The sequence below is a fragment of the Haplochromis burtoni genome, unplaced genomic scaffold (assembly GCF_018398535.1).
Source record: "Haplochromis burtoni strain Fernald_Lab_line unplaced genomic scaffold, NCSU_Asbu1 Contig_319, whole genome shotgun sequence".
NCBI classification, from domain to species: Eukaryota; Metazoa; Chordata; class Actinopteri; order Cichliformes; family Cichlidae; genus Haplochromis; species Haplochromis burtoni.
In genome coordinates this window covers 459,069-475,380 of record NW_024582680.1, presented here as the reverse complement: position 1 = coordinate 475,380, position 16,312 = coordinate 459,069, and the positions used below count along the sequence as shown (strand labels likewise).

General features: G+C 43.8%; 1 protein-coding gene across 1 annotated transcript in view; it reads left to right on the top strand.

Moving 5' to 3' along the window:
• si:ch211-200p22.4 (phosphatidylinositol-binding clathrin assembly protein) overlaps nucleotides 1–16,312 on the top strand; it is a gene marked incomplete in the record, with an annotated part of 103,543 nt that overhangs the window by 69,841 nt on the left and 17,390 nt on the right. Inside the window, 5 exon segments of the mRNA XM_042228350.1 lie at nucleotides 524–609; nucleotides 770–893; nucleotides 4,697–4,833; nucleotides 7,662–7,762; nucleotides 9,818–9,928. Coding sequence (XP_042084284.1) covers nucleotides 524–609; nucleotides 770–893; nucleotides 4,697–4,833; nucleotides 7,662–7,762; nucleotides 9,818–9,928 — 559 coding nt within the window.

Sequence of the window (16,312 nt, the reverse complement as noted above, 5' to 3'; positions counted from 1 at the left end):
CAAGCGAGGCCATGATCTCAGTCTGCAAGTGCAATAAATGCAGAGAGAATTAGTAAAGCTACAGCAGAGGCACACTGACAAGTCGGAGGTAAAGAGTACAGCCTGGCATTGTTTGACAGGACGTCGCGGTGTGAGGGCACTGCAAGATGAATAAGACAAAGAGGCAAACGTAGCAAAGGGAAGGCCCGGCATTGAAATGATCGCTCTGTGCTCAGGAAGTCAAGAGAATAAGGCGCAGCCTCTCCTCTTCAACTTCTTACTCACTCTTTTTCAACCTCCTCCTTTGTCGTGTCTCTCCTTTGAGTCTCCTGCTAACAGTGTGAGTGTTTTCTGCATGTTGCCTTGGCTATTCCTGGAGCCTGATGTACTCTGTTACCTTCCTGTGAGACCAACTAACTCTGGGTGCTGTTTGTGTCTGTTACTGTATGTGTAGGTGGGGGGTTTTGTTTTTTTGCATGTGAGAGAAACAAGTTGAGCGGATGACTGAATTTCCTCCGTTTCTCCCCTCATACTCGACTCTCAGGCTCCCAGCAGCCTGCTGGAGGCTTTGGAGCAGCACCTTGCCTCTCTGGAGGGCAAGAAGACCAAGGAGCTGAATGCAGACACCAGGTAGACACGTTATAATTGGTCAGCGGCATCAGCCTTTCTCTAGTTTGCGTCATTTCCATTTCCATCATATGAAACTTCACCGTTCCTCCTCGAGAGTACTCCCTCAAAAAGAAAAATTGAACACCACCTCTGTTTTCTCCCCTTTCTTTTATGTTTGCAGAGCATCCACCCTGTCGAACGCCGTCTCGTCTCTCTCCTCCACCGGCATGTCCTTCAGCCGCATGGATGAGAAGGAGAAGCAGCAGGCTTTGGAGGAGGAACAGGCCAGATTGCAGGCGCTCAAGGTAACAAATTTTATTCTTTTTGGCCAAATTGTTTCTGGATCAAAGCAGGGCAGAGTCAGAGCTGCAGCAGCAGAGAGGCCAGCAGCAGCAGGTCAAGTAGTTACTGCCGTCTCCCCTTTCAAGAGACTCTTCAAGTGGCATCACTTGATTCAATTTATTCGATTTCGTGCAGCTCCCGCCAGACACAGCCATTTCTTCCCACATATTCAGCAATGCTTCAGTCGTTCAGCAGCCTTCGATGAATGAAATCAGTGCGGGCTTTTATTTTTATTTATTTATATATTTATCTATATATCTATATATCTATATAGATATAGATGGAGAGAGATATAGAGATATATATAGATATAGAGAGATAGAGATATATAGCGCAGATAATGTCGTAGTGTTCAGTGTTGAATGCTCATTTGTATTGAACTGTATTAGAGCAGCTTTGCATGATTCCCACAGTTTAAAATGATGCTCATCGTTCTCACTCTGAGTTTTGATGAAACTTTGGTTGTTCTGTTGTCATTGAACAGCAGATGGTTGGAGCTCATCCTTTCTCTTTGACCTCATGCAGGCCAAGAGCAGACGAGCTGTGTGACACAGAGCGTGAAACCTATTACATCTACACATGCTCAAAAAAACCATACCTGATTTTAGCTCCTCCCCCCTTGAAAGTCATGACTATGTTAAACTTGTGCAATAAGCCACCCTGAACCTGATGTTCACTTTGAAGAGAAGGAAGAAGTCACAGAAAAAGATGGCACAGGCCACATGAAGTCGCTGAATGTTTTTCTTGGATGCTTCTGGACATTAGACAAGAACTTTGTGTTGAAAGTTCGATACAGTGGGACAAAATCCAAGTGTAAAACCCAGTGAATCTCATAAATGGACAGGCGTGCTTCCGGCAGCATTCCTGACCCTTGGGCTCAGACACCACACGCTCCTCCACTGTCGTTGCCAGTGATGGTCCTCGACATTAAAATCGGGTCATTTAGACACAGAAGTCGGGAGTGATGCAAACGTAAATCAGGTGTGGATGTTGCTTTTTATTGCTGGAGTCGGAGTGCTTGTTATAAGTCTGTGCTTGAAGCTCTTTAAACCCATCCTATAATCCAGCCTGTCTATATGGAAATAAAGAATAATAGCCTCACAAAAACCACCTCCATGACGAGCGTAGCTGCAGTCCTGTCTCTGGAAAAACTCTACTGCAAATCTCCTGCAACATTTAAGCACTTACAAGTGGGGAGGAGAAATAAAATCCATACTGCTCCACTTTGCTTTACCGGTAGAAGACCGGCTGTGTTGTTGTTGCGTTGCTGCTGAAAGATTGTCGAGTAACTTTGGCGAGTTCTGAACTCCCAGTCGAGGATAAAGGCCAGCAGTCTCAGTGGCGAAGTGAGCAATAGAAAAGTCAAGTGTAAAATGTGTTGACGTTTCTTGCTCCAGCCCTGGGAGTCCTGCCTTACAGCAAACTGTAATTGAGTAGGAGCAGTGAAGCTACAACACAGCGACTCAGTGTGTGTGCGCATGTTAAGCGTGCTTACATCCTGGCAGAAAAGATACAGTACGTGTCTCCCAGTGTTACTGGGATCTCTGTGAGCTTTGTGTGTATCCTGGCAGATTACACTCGTCTGTGTGTTGCCAGCCAGCCAGCGCGCCTAGGTGTGCGCTCACGCACACGTGCTTGATTGGATTTTAGCACGCTGTTTACTCCGTGCCTTTGGTTGCCCCCCATTTCTGCCAGGGTCCACCGATTACCTTTTGGGTTTAGTAAGAAAGGAGAGGGGAGATAAAGTGAGAGCGAGAGCAGAACAGAGTAAAGAAGAGGAGCTGAAAAGCGAGAGAACGAGCTCTGGGGTTAGCGGGGGTCGTCCAAATACTCTAGTCCAGCTGTCTGCGCTCTCTGGTGTCCATATGGACACATGCACTCACGCTCAGCTACTGTCCAGCTGGGACCTCAGCCAAAACAATAACAGCAGTTCCCATTTGTTCCTCGCTGCACTGTCAGAATAACGATGAAGAGGACTCGGCCTGGCTGAGGCCGGCGCAGCAGCAGCGCGAGCTTCTGCCTATTAATCCGCTCAAAGTCCAAAATCCCTGAAAGGTGGACGAGGTTGTAAAGTGCAGTAGAACATTTGCATACATTGAAAGTTCAGGCTGAAGTGAAAATGCCTGGACAAGCACCTGAAAGCTTAAACATTCAAGACGTTTTATTGTCATTATGCAAGCAAAACCATGACAGTAAGGCAGTGATCCCTCACAGTGTGTAAAAAGTGTTGGTTCAAGTCAGTTTCTGGCCACTTTCATTCTCTTTTTTTTGACTTATTATTATTTTTATTGTCCATTTTATTTCTAGTTTTGCACTTTAGTTTTCCTTCTTGTTTTAAGACGTGATTTATTTTTTGCCACTTATTCTCTAACGTGTGCCTTTCTCTTATTTTTGTATGTATTTCTCCTGCTGTCTACTATTTATATTTCTTCCTGCACAGTTGGTGTTGAGCACCCACAGTTTCATTGTACATGTACAATGACAATAAAGGGCTATTCTATTCATTCTATTTATTGCTTTCTTTTAACTGGCAGCACTTTGGTCAGAGCTGTTGTTTCCTTTCTTTTTCCTTTTTCTTTTTTCTTTAAACACGCACTATCAATAAAGTATATGGACATATGTGCATCGATCCCTGTGGAGAAATGAGTTCATTGCCACAGCGAATCAGGGGAAGGACACGAGTGTGAGACGAGAAACAGGCAATAACAACAGCGAGAATGACAAAAGCGAGCGATGTGGTCGCTGAAAACGGCACTCGAAGCTTCAGCGTCTTCTGTGACTCGCATGGAGAAACCGATATTAGTTATTTTTATTATCATGTGTTTTAAATTTTAACACAGATGACTGAGAACAGAGTTGCTTGACAGTTGGACGTCTTCCGTCGAGCTGATCCTGATGCAAAATCTTTATATTAATGCAAGAGTTAAGAGTCTCTAGAGCTGCAGGAACACCTTCAGAGTGCTTTGATGATGATTTGATGAATAAATTATTTAAAACTGCATTATCCAGATGTGTTTCATAACCTGACGGCAGGCTTTTTTACTCCTGTTTCAGCTAAATGTAAAGGCGTGCGCAGCTCAGGCTTCACATGCGTTTGAATTCATCTTCCCGAATCAGCGGAAAAGGCACAAAATTCTAAACCTGTTATTGTTTTCTCCAGTTTGGTTGGACTCTGCTGATGTCGGTGTTTCTGTCACCAGAGAGATCCGCATTCAGCGTTTCAGCAGCACCTGAGTCTCGGGGTCAAGCGCTGCCGGACTTTTTAGCATCGCAACAAAAAAGAATTTGCTGGAAACAATTAGTTTTAAAGTACTTTACACTAATAGCCTGTCATTGTATTGTTGTGTGCGCTGAATCAAAAACAACACGGCAGCCTTGGCAGGCGAAACTGCACAATAATCTGAGGCTGGGAATTCATTTGGCCTGGCTTTTAAAGCCAAGAAGTGACTCTGTAGATCCCCAAAGCGTACTTTCTCCTGTGTATTTTCTCTTGCTCATCCTTGCGTCACGTCATTCATTTGTGAGATTAGATGCCTGAATCAAAAACAGCAACACAAAGCTATATAACTGCGGAGGTTTAGGGTGGTACTTTCCTCTGTGGAAATGTGTATTTTTCTTCAAGTGCACAGTGTGTCACTTCCCCCGGATCGGAGCTTGTTGGAAAAGAGCCTCTTGTTTATTTCTGTGGGAAATGGCTGTTTAAGTGTTGCCTTCCTGGTCACATTGTGCTGTTTTTCACACTCCCGGCTGTGTGTTCTCCTTCCAGGACCAGCGCCTGAAGGAGATCAGCATGCAGACTCCACCCTCTGCCTCCCCCAGCAGCCAGTCGATAGGCAGCGCCAACAACAACAACCACGTCACGCAGACCCCGGAGTTTTTCAGCTCCACGCTGTCCACCAACAGGTGAGCACGCTGCACAGCCAAACACCTCCCGCACACAGTCATACTCATCACACTGAAAAGGAGCCATTAGCTTAAATATGCAGCGCTTTGTAAAGATGTTCAGTAACGAGCACAGGTGTGCACGTTACTGAACAGGTCGGTGAGGAATTTGCATTTTACCACCGTCCTGTGTGCAGCAGAGATCTGACTTCATGCTGCAAGCAGCAGGTTTTGAGACAAGAGCAGCACATAGAGTTCTTAAATGAAACCCACTTGGTAATATGGTAACTGATACAGCACCACTGACCAGCTACAGTGTAGCTCTAACACCAATGCACTGTGTTAGACGTAGACAGGAGTTACTTTGTAACTCATCTAAAACCTTACGCTACAGCCTGACGTTCACCCGGAGAAATGTAACTCCACGTTACATCAGCACAGTCTGCAACACTTGTGATTGGTCCGTTCAGTTACATTGTTTCCTCCTGTGTTAGTAGGCAGCTACTTTTCAGTACGGCTGGGTATCGTCACTGATGTCTAGAATCGATTCGATTCAATTCGATTTGAATCTGGGAAATTTTGCCTCAGACAGTCAGAAATATTATAATTCAGATCAGTACATTTACATATTTTTGTATCTATAAAAAGGAAGCTGACACTTTCCAGACTTTATCAAAGGTGTGAGCGTCACAGCAGATACCTTTGTGTCAAAGTAGCTGAAGATAAAACACAGAACAACATGAAGGTGATTTTCCTGGCCTGGGTTTTATAAAAATATTCTGCAGTTCATCAAAAACAAAAGAAAACCATTAATCAACATATGAATGTTACCTCTGAAGTTACAGCGGTTTTATTAGAGACACGACTAAGCGTTTTGCATTTTGCATCATTTTAAAAAGTTTACATTTGTTCAGTATTGAACGGCAGAAATTAGGTTTTCTTTTCGGAAGTAAGTAAAAGGGAAAAAAACAGCGGCCGACAGCGCTGTAAATAACAGACTTGTGCGTAACAAGCAAGCGAATATTGCAGAAAACAGATTTCCAGACGGGAAACTGTTCATGAAGTACACAGAGAGAGAGAGAGAGAGAGAGCTGTGCATGAAGTGTACGATGTTTATGTGAAGCGTAGTTTGGATCTTCTTTTGCTGCTGGTTCAGTCAGTATTGTTTGGAGAGAGATCAAACTAACAGCTCTAGAATCAGCGCAAAAAAGGGCGTAAACACAAAGCTTGGACCCGCCGAAACATCAGAATCAGCGAGCTGTCGGCTTTCAGCCCCGACCGTGTCCGTGCCGTCGGGTGAGAAAGGCGACATCTCACTGATTCTGATCCGCGGGTCCGCGCTTTGTGTTTGCGTCTTTGTGCAGAATCCGTGTGCCTGCTCTCATTTACTGTTTTAGCTGTTTGGTGGTTGTCGAAACTGAGAATCTGGCATTTCGGGCAAAATAAATTTATATTAAAAAATCGATTCAGGATTTTAATGAATCGATATCACGTTATCCAAGCCAGAATCGATTTTAATCGATAAATCGATTATCAAAACCCACCCCTACTTTTCAGACTGTCATCTGGATGTGATGCACAAGCAACAAATGAGTTAGTGATTCGTTTTCTGTCAAGTCCATGAAACATATTGGCTTTGATTTGAGGGTGATCATGTGACTGACGTGATTTTTATCCTGGCATCCTAGGTGAAAATCAGTGGGAGCACTGTTGAGTTCCCGCCTCTTACATACAGTCTTGTCATTTAAACCCAGTTTGCACTGGCGTGACGCATTACTAAATCTGTTCTTTAGTTTGTATGAGTGCAGAGCCCGTATAGGAAGTCAGCAGTGTGCAGACAGACGATAACCACTGTTAAAGAGGAGCTGATAGAAAACTTAAAAAGATGCATTTGAATGATGGTGATGCTGTGAAGATCTAATGTTGTGATCTAACCCTACATTACGCTGTCACTCGTGAACTTGGTGCAGTATGAGGAGAATCGGTCAGGACATCGTCCTTGTTACGTTCTTACTACAGGAGATAGTCCACTGCAGACAAGTTCTCACTACTGGAAACACTTAAGGAAGCTGCCAGGAGGCAGGACACATGACAGACTTAATTAGCTAAACTGTTCTCACATGCCCGAAATTCAACATCACGCAGACTTTGCTCTGGAGACATGATGACATTTACATTCTTACTCACAGCTCCGGTGGGTGAAATATTAGGGCTGCAGTGGGTTTTAGGTGCTGGTGCCCAGCCATTTGAACTCAACAGGAGGTGCTTTATATTATAATACAGATTTTCAGCTGAAGTTTCAAGATGTTAATGAACTTTTTAAAGACAGTAACAAACCTCCTCTTGTTGTGCAACAGAGATTAAAAATATATATTTGTTTTCTGTCAGCGTGCATTTTTTAAAAAAAATGCTTATCTAACACAACACATCCTTCTCGTATCTCATCTCCGGCTGTAGCGGAGGTAAAGTAAGACTATTTATTCTTGATAATCAGAACAGAATTTAGGCCCAGTGTGCACGCTCTGAATTTACTGCTCCTAACTGCTTTATTGCTCTCTGGAAGTTTTTACAGCCCTTCAGAGCGGGAGGATTAATCTTTATCTGTGACAAACGAACATTTTTAGTGGTGGCTTTAGCTATTTATGCTCAATTGATTAAATATTAATGCTGCGTCTCCATCTGTCTTTCCGTATCTCTCTGTTCTCTCGCTGACTTACTCGATTCCTGTTCCCCTTTTTTCTCCCCCTCCTCCCTCTCGACTCATCCTCATTTCTTTCACCCTCTTTTTCTTCTTTTTTTTTTTCTGCTCGCCTCTTCTGTGGCTTTCCTCTCTGCTTTTCTCTCCTCAGTGTGCCCAATCTGAACAGTGACCTGTTTGATCTTCAGCCGGCCTTCATCCCTGCTGTGCAGAGCACTCCTTCCATCTCCAACGCCAATAGTGCCTGGGGAGGTACGTTACCTGCATACATACACGTTTTCATTTATTTTTATATATATTTATATATATAAAAAAATAAATGCACCAGCAGGGACGCAGACATGCGTATAATCAGACTTACACAAGTTAATTTATTTCTGTAATATCCCCTCTGGCTGCCACTCGAGCACCTGTGTCCATCCATCTATCTGACCATTCGTCATGGAAACCATCCATCCACCACCGTCATCGTGTTTTCTTCAGGGGCTAATGTTGCGTGACCCAGTCGGCGTCTTGTGTTGCGTTCCAATCTCTGCTGCTCAGTACAGAAGTGAGACTCGCACAGCGTCTCCTTGTTGTTTGTTTGTTTGAGGCTGAAAAGCTGAGAACAAACTGCACCCCAACAAATTTGTGTGGAGGGGAAAAAAACCAAGAAGGTCGACATTTCAGCGGGTGCAATCGGCCGCTTCGGATCAAAATGTAGCGCAAAGATGCGTCTGTAAGCTGGGCTAGTGCGGCGTATTTAAGGCTTTATGATAAAGGATTATGCAGAGTTTGGCCACGTTACAGTCAGAGCGACTTCCTCACTTCAGATGTGAGCCTTTCGCATTATCAGGGACTCTGACCCAGAAGCTCAGATAAATGTCCCCCGTACTTTTCTCAGAAATACCACAAAGCTTACTTGCTTCAGGAAATGTCAGAGGATGTAAGATTACGAGATACTGATCGGGTTTTCAGTCGGGCAATAGACGGAGGATGTATTTTAAAAGAGTACTTTAATATTTGAGGGAAATATGCTTCCCGTTGTGCTGGGGAAAACTTTACAGAGAATGTGTGGCTAGCTGAGACCACGAGTTGTAACGTTCCCATTAAAGGGATGCACTGACTTGTCCCACTTTTTCAGCTGGAATGATCCTTTTTAGGGATTTTTCTCACTCACACTTTTACCACCGTACCAAAAAAGAAATGGTATTCACTTCATTTATTACCATTTTGGTTCATTCAAGCTCAGTTTGAGTCTTTCATGATTGCACTAGTGTTTTTTCTCTGCTCTGTTTTACTGTGAGTACACCACCTCACACAAGAGACGGGTGAAGTGAAGATGATAGCAATCAGGTAGAAGACGGCTCCTTCTCCCTGCTGTAGATGCACTAAAAGCTTCCCAGTAAGTGTAAAACCAAACATAATGAGAAAGAGAAAGAAAGTGCTTTTGTTGGAGCTTTTCAGTGGGTGTCAACATATTTTTTTGGTAAAGCGAAAAGCCAAACAAACAACAACAAAAACGGACTTAAAAGCTGGTGCACTGCTGCAGAAACATGGTATCAAAGGACAGCACAACGTGTAATATAGCTGAATAGATTGGCCCCAATGATGAGCTTTCTGAGCCAGCACCAAACCAGTGTCTCATACAGTATAGATGTCAGCTCGGAGCATCTCTGGGAAATTAATGAGCTTATATCCAAAATGGCAGAGTCTTCCTTTACATACACGCAAAGTTTTAGTCAGGGAAACTTGTGCCGTGACAGAATTGCCAATTACAGGTGCACAAATAGCAGCATGCTAGTTGTTAAGACGTCACTTTTTCTGAATGTTGTAAGAGCAACATTTTACATGCAGATAATTGCATATCTGTGCTTTATGGTGACGTTTTTGGGGCGTATACTCTTTTTGTGGATCCCACAAAGACGCCCGTTCCCCCGAGGCTTCGAGCTCCTAATCCCAGTCGGGGATGCGGAAAGACAAAAAGGTGCGTCAGTGGATTTCCTCGTGCACTGGCTTAACTCTCCCATGAAAGGCTGACGTCCCCGACAGCCTGCGCAGAATCCCGAGTCATCGAGCAACAACAATAGCAGTACACTGGGGACTGTAGCGTCCGTGCTCCTAATCTAATGGGATTAGTTAAGCAGGAGGTGCTGGAATCCTTACTTAAAGCAAAGCTGTGACTTTGGGCCTGTCTGATGGATGGATGTATGTACAGCTGTTTCCTTTGTAAAAGTGTGCCCGATAAAGCGTCTCCAGCTGCTATCTCGCGCAGCCTAAATAGCACAAACGGTGCTTTAATCAGTCATATTTAATTGCATTCCTCAGGACTGGACAGCCAACCTCTGCAGCAGAGCGGCCCCGCCATGACCGTAGATTTCGATGCTGTGTTTGGGAATAAGGCCACACCCAGTAACAACGGCCCGCAGCCTGCAGCCGGTAAAGCCTCCTCTGCCTGACTGTCCGGGCAGAGCCAGACTGAACTAAACCTTTTCCATCTTTTTATTATATAACTTTTGGCTTTGCTGGGAACAAAAGCTTAACACTTTACTAACCTTCTGACTTGTTTCTTGCGACTGAGTGGGTGTGTGCAGCTTGCTCGCTCTGTCACATAGACCTTTTGTAACACTTCAAACCCGAAGATGACTTCAGAAACAAATGCTTCCAGTATTTTTTATTGTTTAAAGGTGCATTGTTATAACTGGTACATATTATATCCAGGATCTGAGCGTGACCTAGACAGTGTGTAGGTAGCAGAACAGTAAAAGTCACAGCCATAGCTACTTGATGATCTTTCAAAATAAAATTCATATACATCTAGCACCTTTTAAGACTGTTAATGTGTGTCTATGAGGCTGATTTTAAAAGCAGTGGTTGCAGACCACGGCACAAACGTATGCAATGAACTTGCAGACTCTGAAATGGTTGCTCGAAAGCAGGGACCAAGTCTGTGACCACTCACAGTCAGCTGCTGTCCTCAAAGAGACTTTGTTGGATCAAGATGTAGACAAAGCTGCATTGAGATGGAATTAGTCTGCAGTTAAACTCAGTTGGTTAAGTTAGTATTTACATGGAATCTGTTTGTGATAAAATGGCAAAGATCGCTGATTTACTTTGATACACGGACGTTCACATTACCTGCTTGCACTCAGAGTCCAGGCAGAACCTCATACATCTAAAACTCCTCCACAGATAGTTGCTGCAGGGCAGCAATGTAGCTGCAACGTGACATGGGTAACATTGCTTCTAAATCAGAATATAACCAGAATACAACCGGTTAAGCCAAGTCATTTATTTCAGAGAGATAGGTTACACTCATCAGACTGACTCATATTGATTGCAGTGCTCTGACAGTCGTTCATAAATTAGACGGTAATTATTTGCAGACCTTTCCAAATCCACGTGAGAGTGACTGGAGCTGGTGTGAGTTTGGAGACAAGTTGCCGTCCACCAGTTTATCGTCGTCTGACCCCAGAGAGGGTGGTACACACTAAATTAGTTGGTCACCACAATCGGGCAACCCCATAGATGTTTTTCTAGTCAGAGGTTGTCATCCTGTTTTTCCTCCAGTGTGATTGAGGCATTACTGGGTTTCTTTAATGTGCAATCTTTTAAATTTGAGCATTCAAACAGATCTTACCAAGCTGGAAGAAAACTGCTAAATACCGTAGTTAACTTCTGTTATCATTGTTAGTAGTGAGATGATTCTGACAGAGTGAACAGAGCTGAATCTATGAATACACTGTAAAGAATATTGTTGAATAGAGGAGTCATGATGTGTAGGAGGCCATCCTTCAGCCTCCTCGCCTGCTGCTGCTGTGTCCTCCCTGTTATGGTAACAGCTTTGGACTGACTCTGACTGGCTCTTAAGTGTTGCAGGTCTGAGCCTTTTGGCTCTGAGCCCTCTTATTAGCTTACTTTCCTTTAACCTCTCAGCAACTGACACAATCAATTCCAGCGCTTCTCAACCCTTTAGAGTCCCGAGGCACTCCTGCAAAGCATATAATTTTAAGGCACACCGAGTTATCGACCACTCCAGAGAAGGTACAGCAGATAAGAGCGACTACCTGCAGAGGTCATCTAAAGACTATTTTCATCATAAAGGGAGAGGGAAGTTCAGAAAGAAGTGCAGGTTTAACTGCAGCAGCACGGAGGAAGTGTGCTGTGACTTTGTTGGGTTTGTTTTAAATTAATTAAAGGGGTTTTTTTGGGTGCTTTTATTTCACACTTGAGGAAATTTACTGAAAGGTGTTTCATGGTGCCAGCCATTTTCACTGTGCTGGCGTCCATCAATCAGCCTCATCGGGATTTATCGTCCAGCTGTTTCGGAGCAGCATTCGCTCCACGCGCAGTTCACACTCGTTGTCGGGACGACTTGATCATAGCACATTTGTCACACAGATCGCTCGTCGTAATCTCGAGGAAAGAATATCCTGAAGTCACCTGGGTGAAATGTTGTCACGTTATCATTGTTATCCGGAGGATTAGCTGTATTTGCACAGCTGTAGCGCTGCCTCGTCAGACACTCTTAAAGCCGTTTCACTCCAAAGGACCTGAGTTGTGACTTTGCTCGGGAGCTGCTCGCTCTAATCTCGTCTAACCCCGTCAGTCTCCTCTGCTCAGATTTAACAGTTGGAGGCGTGCAGCTTGTTCCTGGCTCTGGACGGAGCGACTCTTTCTATTAATAGGGCCTGTGTCGAGGCTGCCACTACAACTACCAATACACCATCTGGGCCACTGGCAGCATCGCATGTAAAATCCCCCTGTGTGTATGTGTGTGCTCATGCATTATCTGTGTATTTCTATGCGTGCTCACATGTGTTTGTGAGTCTGTGCTCACACGTCTTCTGTCATTTTACTCCATCCCATCTGTCTGCTTCTGCTCGTCTGTTGTTTGTTGTTGTGGTTCACACCATCCCCACCTTCCTACTCCTCCCTGTATTTCCTCTCCCTCCCTCTCCCTGTCTTTGCCTCATCGTCTCCCCATCACACTTCACAAGGCAAAAATCACCCAGGCAACTCCTTTCCATCTGCTCTCCTCCTCCTCCTCTTCCTGTCTGTTTTTCCTCCCTTCTTAATTAATTAATAATTAATACTTTGCCTGAATTTTGGCCACTCTTAAGCTGTATTTGACCTCTAGTGATCTTTTCAAGATTTGAGTTTTCTGAAGGACAACAAACAATTTCTGCTGGTTATTCTAATGAAGGTGCTCTGCCTGCTACTGCTGTGTCTGTGTGTCCGTGTTATTTAAAGCAGACTTGTAATGCATGCTTACTGCTGTGCTTCACACTTGAAAATAATCCTTATAGTATCTCACAATGGCCTTGGTGCAGCCCCTCAGTGCATTCTCTGTATATGGGAAGCTCTCCCTTGGAAGTTGGGAGGCAGTGGGAGAGAGCTGTGTGCCGTCAGGGATGTTAGCCTCTGACTGATGTCATAAAGAAAAAAAAACAGTTTGAACTGACCTCGTTATTCTAAACTCTGTTTAACATTAGCAGCCACATATATGTGAGAAGAAATAAAGGTATAGTTCTGCCTTAATTCTGCTGCATTCCTCTGTTTATGATCTTATCTGGTTTTGTCAGTGCAGCTTTCTGTTATTAACAAGCTCATAAAGACTTGCACAAGTCGTCAGTGAAGAAGTCACACTCTTAGAAAGGCCTGACGTTTGTTAGTCGCTTTGTGTAAACTCGTGATGATAATCTTCCTTCTCAGGCGGGACAAGTCTGAATTGAGTTTTGTCACATCAGCGTGGAAGCTGCGGCAGAACCAGATGAAACACTTGGACGGAGATTAAATGCACATCTTGTACTTCCTAAGAGGACTGTGTATCTTCAGTTATTACCTGCATAAAGGATGGGTTAATAGGGTTATGTTGGAACCGCAGAATAGAGTGGTCTGATATTATTGAGTTTCCTGATCGTAAAACTGATTTATGATCATTTAGTCATCAGGATTCAGATGTTTTAAAATGGGGATGTGTTAGCTTTAGCTGCAGTCTGTTGGCATGATATAACATACTATATGTATCAAGTTAATAAGAGGGACTCTTTGCAGGAAGAAGTCGCTGTTTGTGACCTGATTCAGGGCTTTTCACCAGGGAGAACAGTGTGGTGTGTGGCAGCAGGGTTTGTTAATGTTGATGTACTGGGTGAGAAAAGTAATCCTTACTGTGTGTTTACATACACACTGAAATATAGATGAATATATCAAATATGATGTTAAACTTGGTGTTTTTGACCAAACGTAATGCATTTATAGGTGCTGTAGATTAAATTCAGGTGAAATCGTTGTGTAATTGTTTCACATTTCAAATGTACAGAGCTTTGTGCTGGTGCTTGGACAAGGAGGCTGTGCCATCCAGTGTCCAGGCCTTTGTGTTTGGGCCTTGGCTCCATTAAACAGCACATTAGTTTTTATCTGTTATGAGGAGCAAAAGCGAAACTTTATTAAAAAAAGAAAATCACTTGATTTGATAATAAAAGGGACAAAAGTATTCCCTAACCCGCTGGCTGCTGCTTGTTTCTGGGTGAAATTGGTCACAAAGAAGGTGCTGCAGTAGAAACTTCCTCATCACTTCTTTTGATCACCAGTAAATTACAGTCATTTTCATGGAAGATGCCGACCTGCGTGCTGACTTTTGTGTTGTGCTTTTGAAAACGTACCCCCCGCTCTGCAGGCGGCGAGTGAGGGTTTGAGGACTCGTGGAACATTTTCCAAGTTTGGTGGGTGGTCAGCGAGTGTTTGCGGGCAAGTCGGTGTCTATCAGAAGGTGTCACATAACCCTATGACAACCCACTGGATACCAAACAAATCACAGCAAGGTTTTTGGCGTAGCACCCTTTTATGTGGTATCACTGCCAGCAACCACTCATCAACCAGTTGGTGGAATACGTACTTTTCCCTGGCTAGTGGGCTGCCCACTGGTCTCCTGACCCTTTTTTTTTTTCTTCTTCTTTTTTTTTACCCCTAGCAACCTGTGGTTACCAGGAGGTTCCTGAGCAGTCTAGACTGAAGCCTATCAGCCATTTACTTGGTTCTTAAGCTTTTAGACTCCGTGGGCCTGATCCAGTCCAGCACCACCCAGAATCAACTTCAACCTCAGATCAGAATTACCTTTTATAACAGAAGATTTTCCCAAATCTGGGATAAATACGGTTTGGAAGACTGGTTTGCTTAGAAGAAAGACAAAGAACAGCAGGTTTCACTCAACTGTTGCTGTTGTTTTGGTCTCACATACAGCTATACACAGCCTATATTATTGTAACTGAACTGTAAAACTGTCCCTGTTATCGACTAAACAATCGCCACCCGAGTCCGATGGACCCCAATCCTCAACAGAAACCTGAGATGCTGGAAAGGGCTGATTAGGAGTCCGCTCCTGGGAATGAAGCGACAGCTACTTAAGGCCACTCTTGCAGGGTTATGAGGGAACAAGAGAGTTTCTGTTAGCATCAGTCAGTTTGATGGAGCTGGTAGGACTCATAGCAACAAAAAAGTCATCAGTCTGTAGATAAGAAACAAGCTAGAACCTTCACTGTCTTGAAACCACTGAAGCCTCTTCCTCCGTATCTGCCTGTCACACAGCAGCTCCTAAAGCTCTTTTTTGTAAAGATCCCCCATCATATGTTAATACCACCCTTGGGGACATTTAGGTATGATGAAGCCAGCGATGGTGGGTACTTCATTTCTGAAAGAAACGCAACGTTTTTAAAACTTCTTTTCAGATCTCTGAGCAGTCAGCGCTGGTGTTTTGAATCCTCGATATGGATTTACTTTCTTCTTTCCCTTTGATCTTAAACTCTATTGACTGTCAAATCCATCGCTGAAACACCTAACACAGATATCATTATCTCCTCAGTTCAATACGACACACACCGCTTACTTATCTCCCTCCATCCCTGCTTTCTTCTTCTTCTTTTTGCTGCCCTGCAGTGTTGTGTGATCTACTGAGGAAGCTTGTTCCGTTCATCTGTCGCTTCTTGGTTCAGTTTAAGTCAGTGGTGCTTTACTGATGTGACGATTTCAGAAATAAAGAAATATAAACTCACCTGTGTTGACAAAGCGTTTTATCACAGGAGGGAAATCAGTGTTTAAAACTAGGTTCATTTCTCGATCTCCCTTCTGTCTCAATTCCCGTTCTTCTCTCTACTTCCAGTCCTCTTTCTGTCTCGGTATATTTTCCATCCTCTCCCTTTTTCTCTCTCATCTGCTAAGCTAGCAGGAAGAGTGCTTTCTGAATCTCTTGTGTCAGCACCACTGTCAGACCCACACACCGCTTCCTAACTAAATATTATTCCTCCGTTTTTTCCCCTCTCCACCATCAGTTGCCTTACTTTCATCCTTTCTCCTTAGCAGCAGAGCAATCGTTTGTCCTCATTCTTGTTTTAATTTTTGTTGCTGTTCTCCTGCCTTCATCTCTCCATCTTTCAATGAAAGATATTTTTTTAATAGTTTTAGCCATGCTGACCTTTTCCTCCTCTGAATATGCACCATCACATCTCCAGGTTCCCACCATCAGACCTGTGCTAAGCCATTAGCTGAATGAGTGCTGACATGAGAAGCTGTTAACGCAGCCACTTAGACGCACACACTTCCACACCAGTGCAGGAAATTACCCTGTCATTTCCACCTATCAGAGACAAACTCGGTTAACTTTCCCACACAGAAGCACACGCACATGTTCCAAACTAATCACTGTTCAGTCACCGTGTGTACATGACGACTACAAACAGATAAATCAATCATCTGGAACAACTGCTGCAAGCTACCGAGTCAGGGATTAAAGGCTCACTACTGAAGCTGCTACATGGCAAAGAAAAA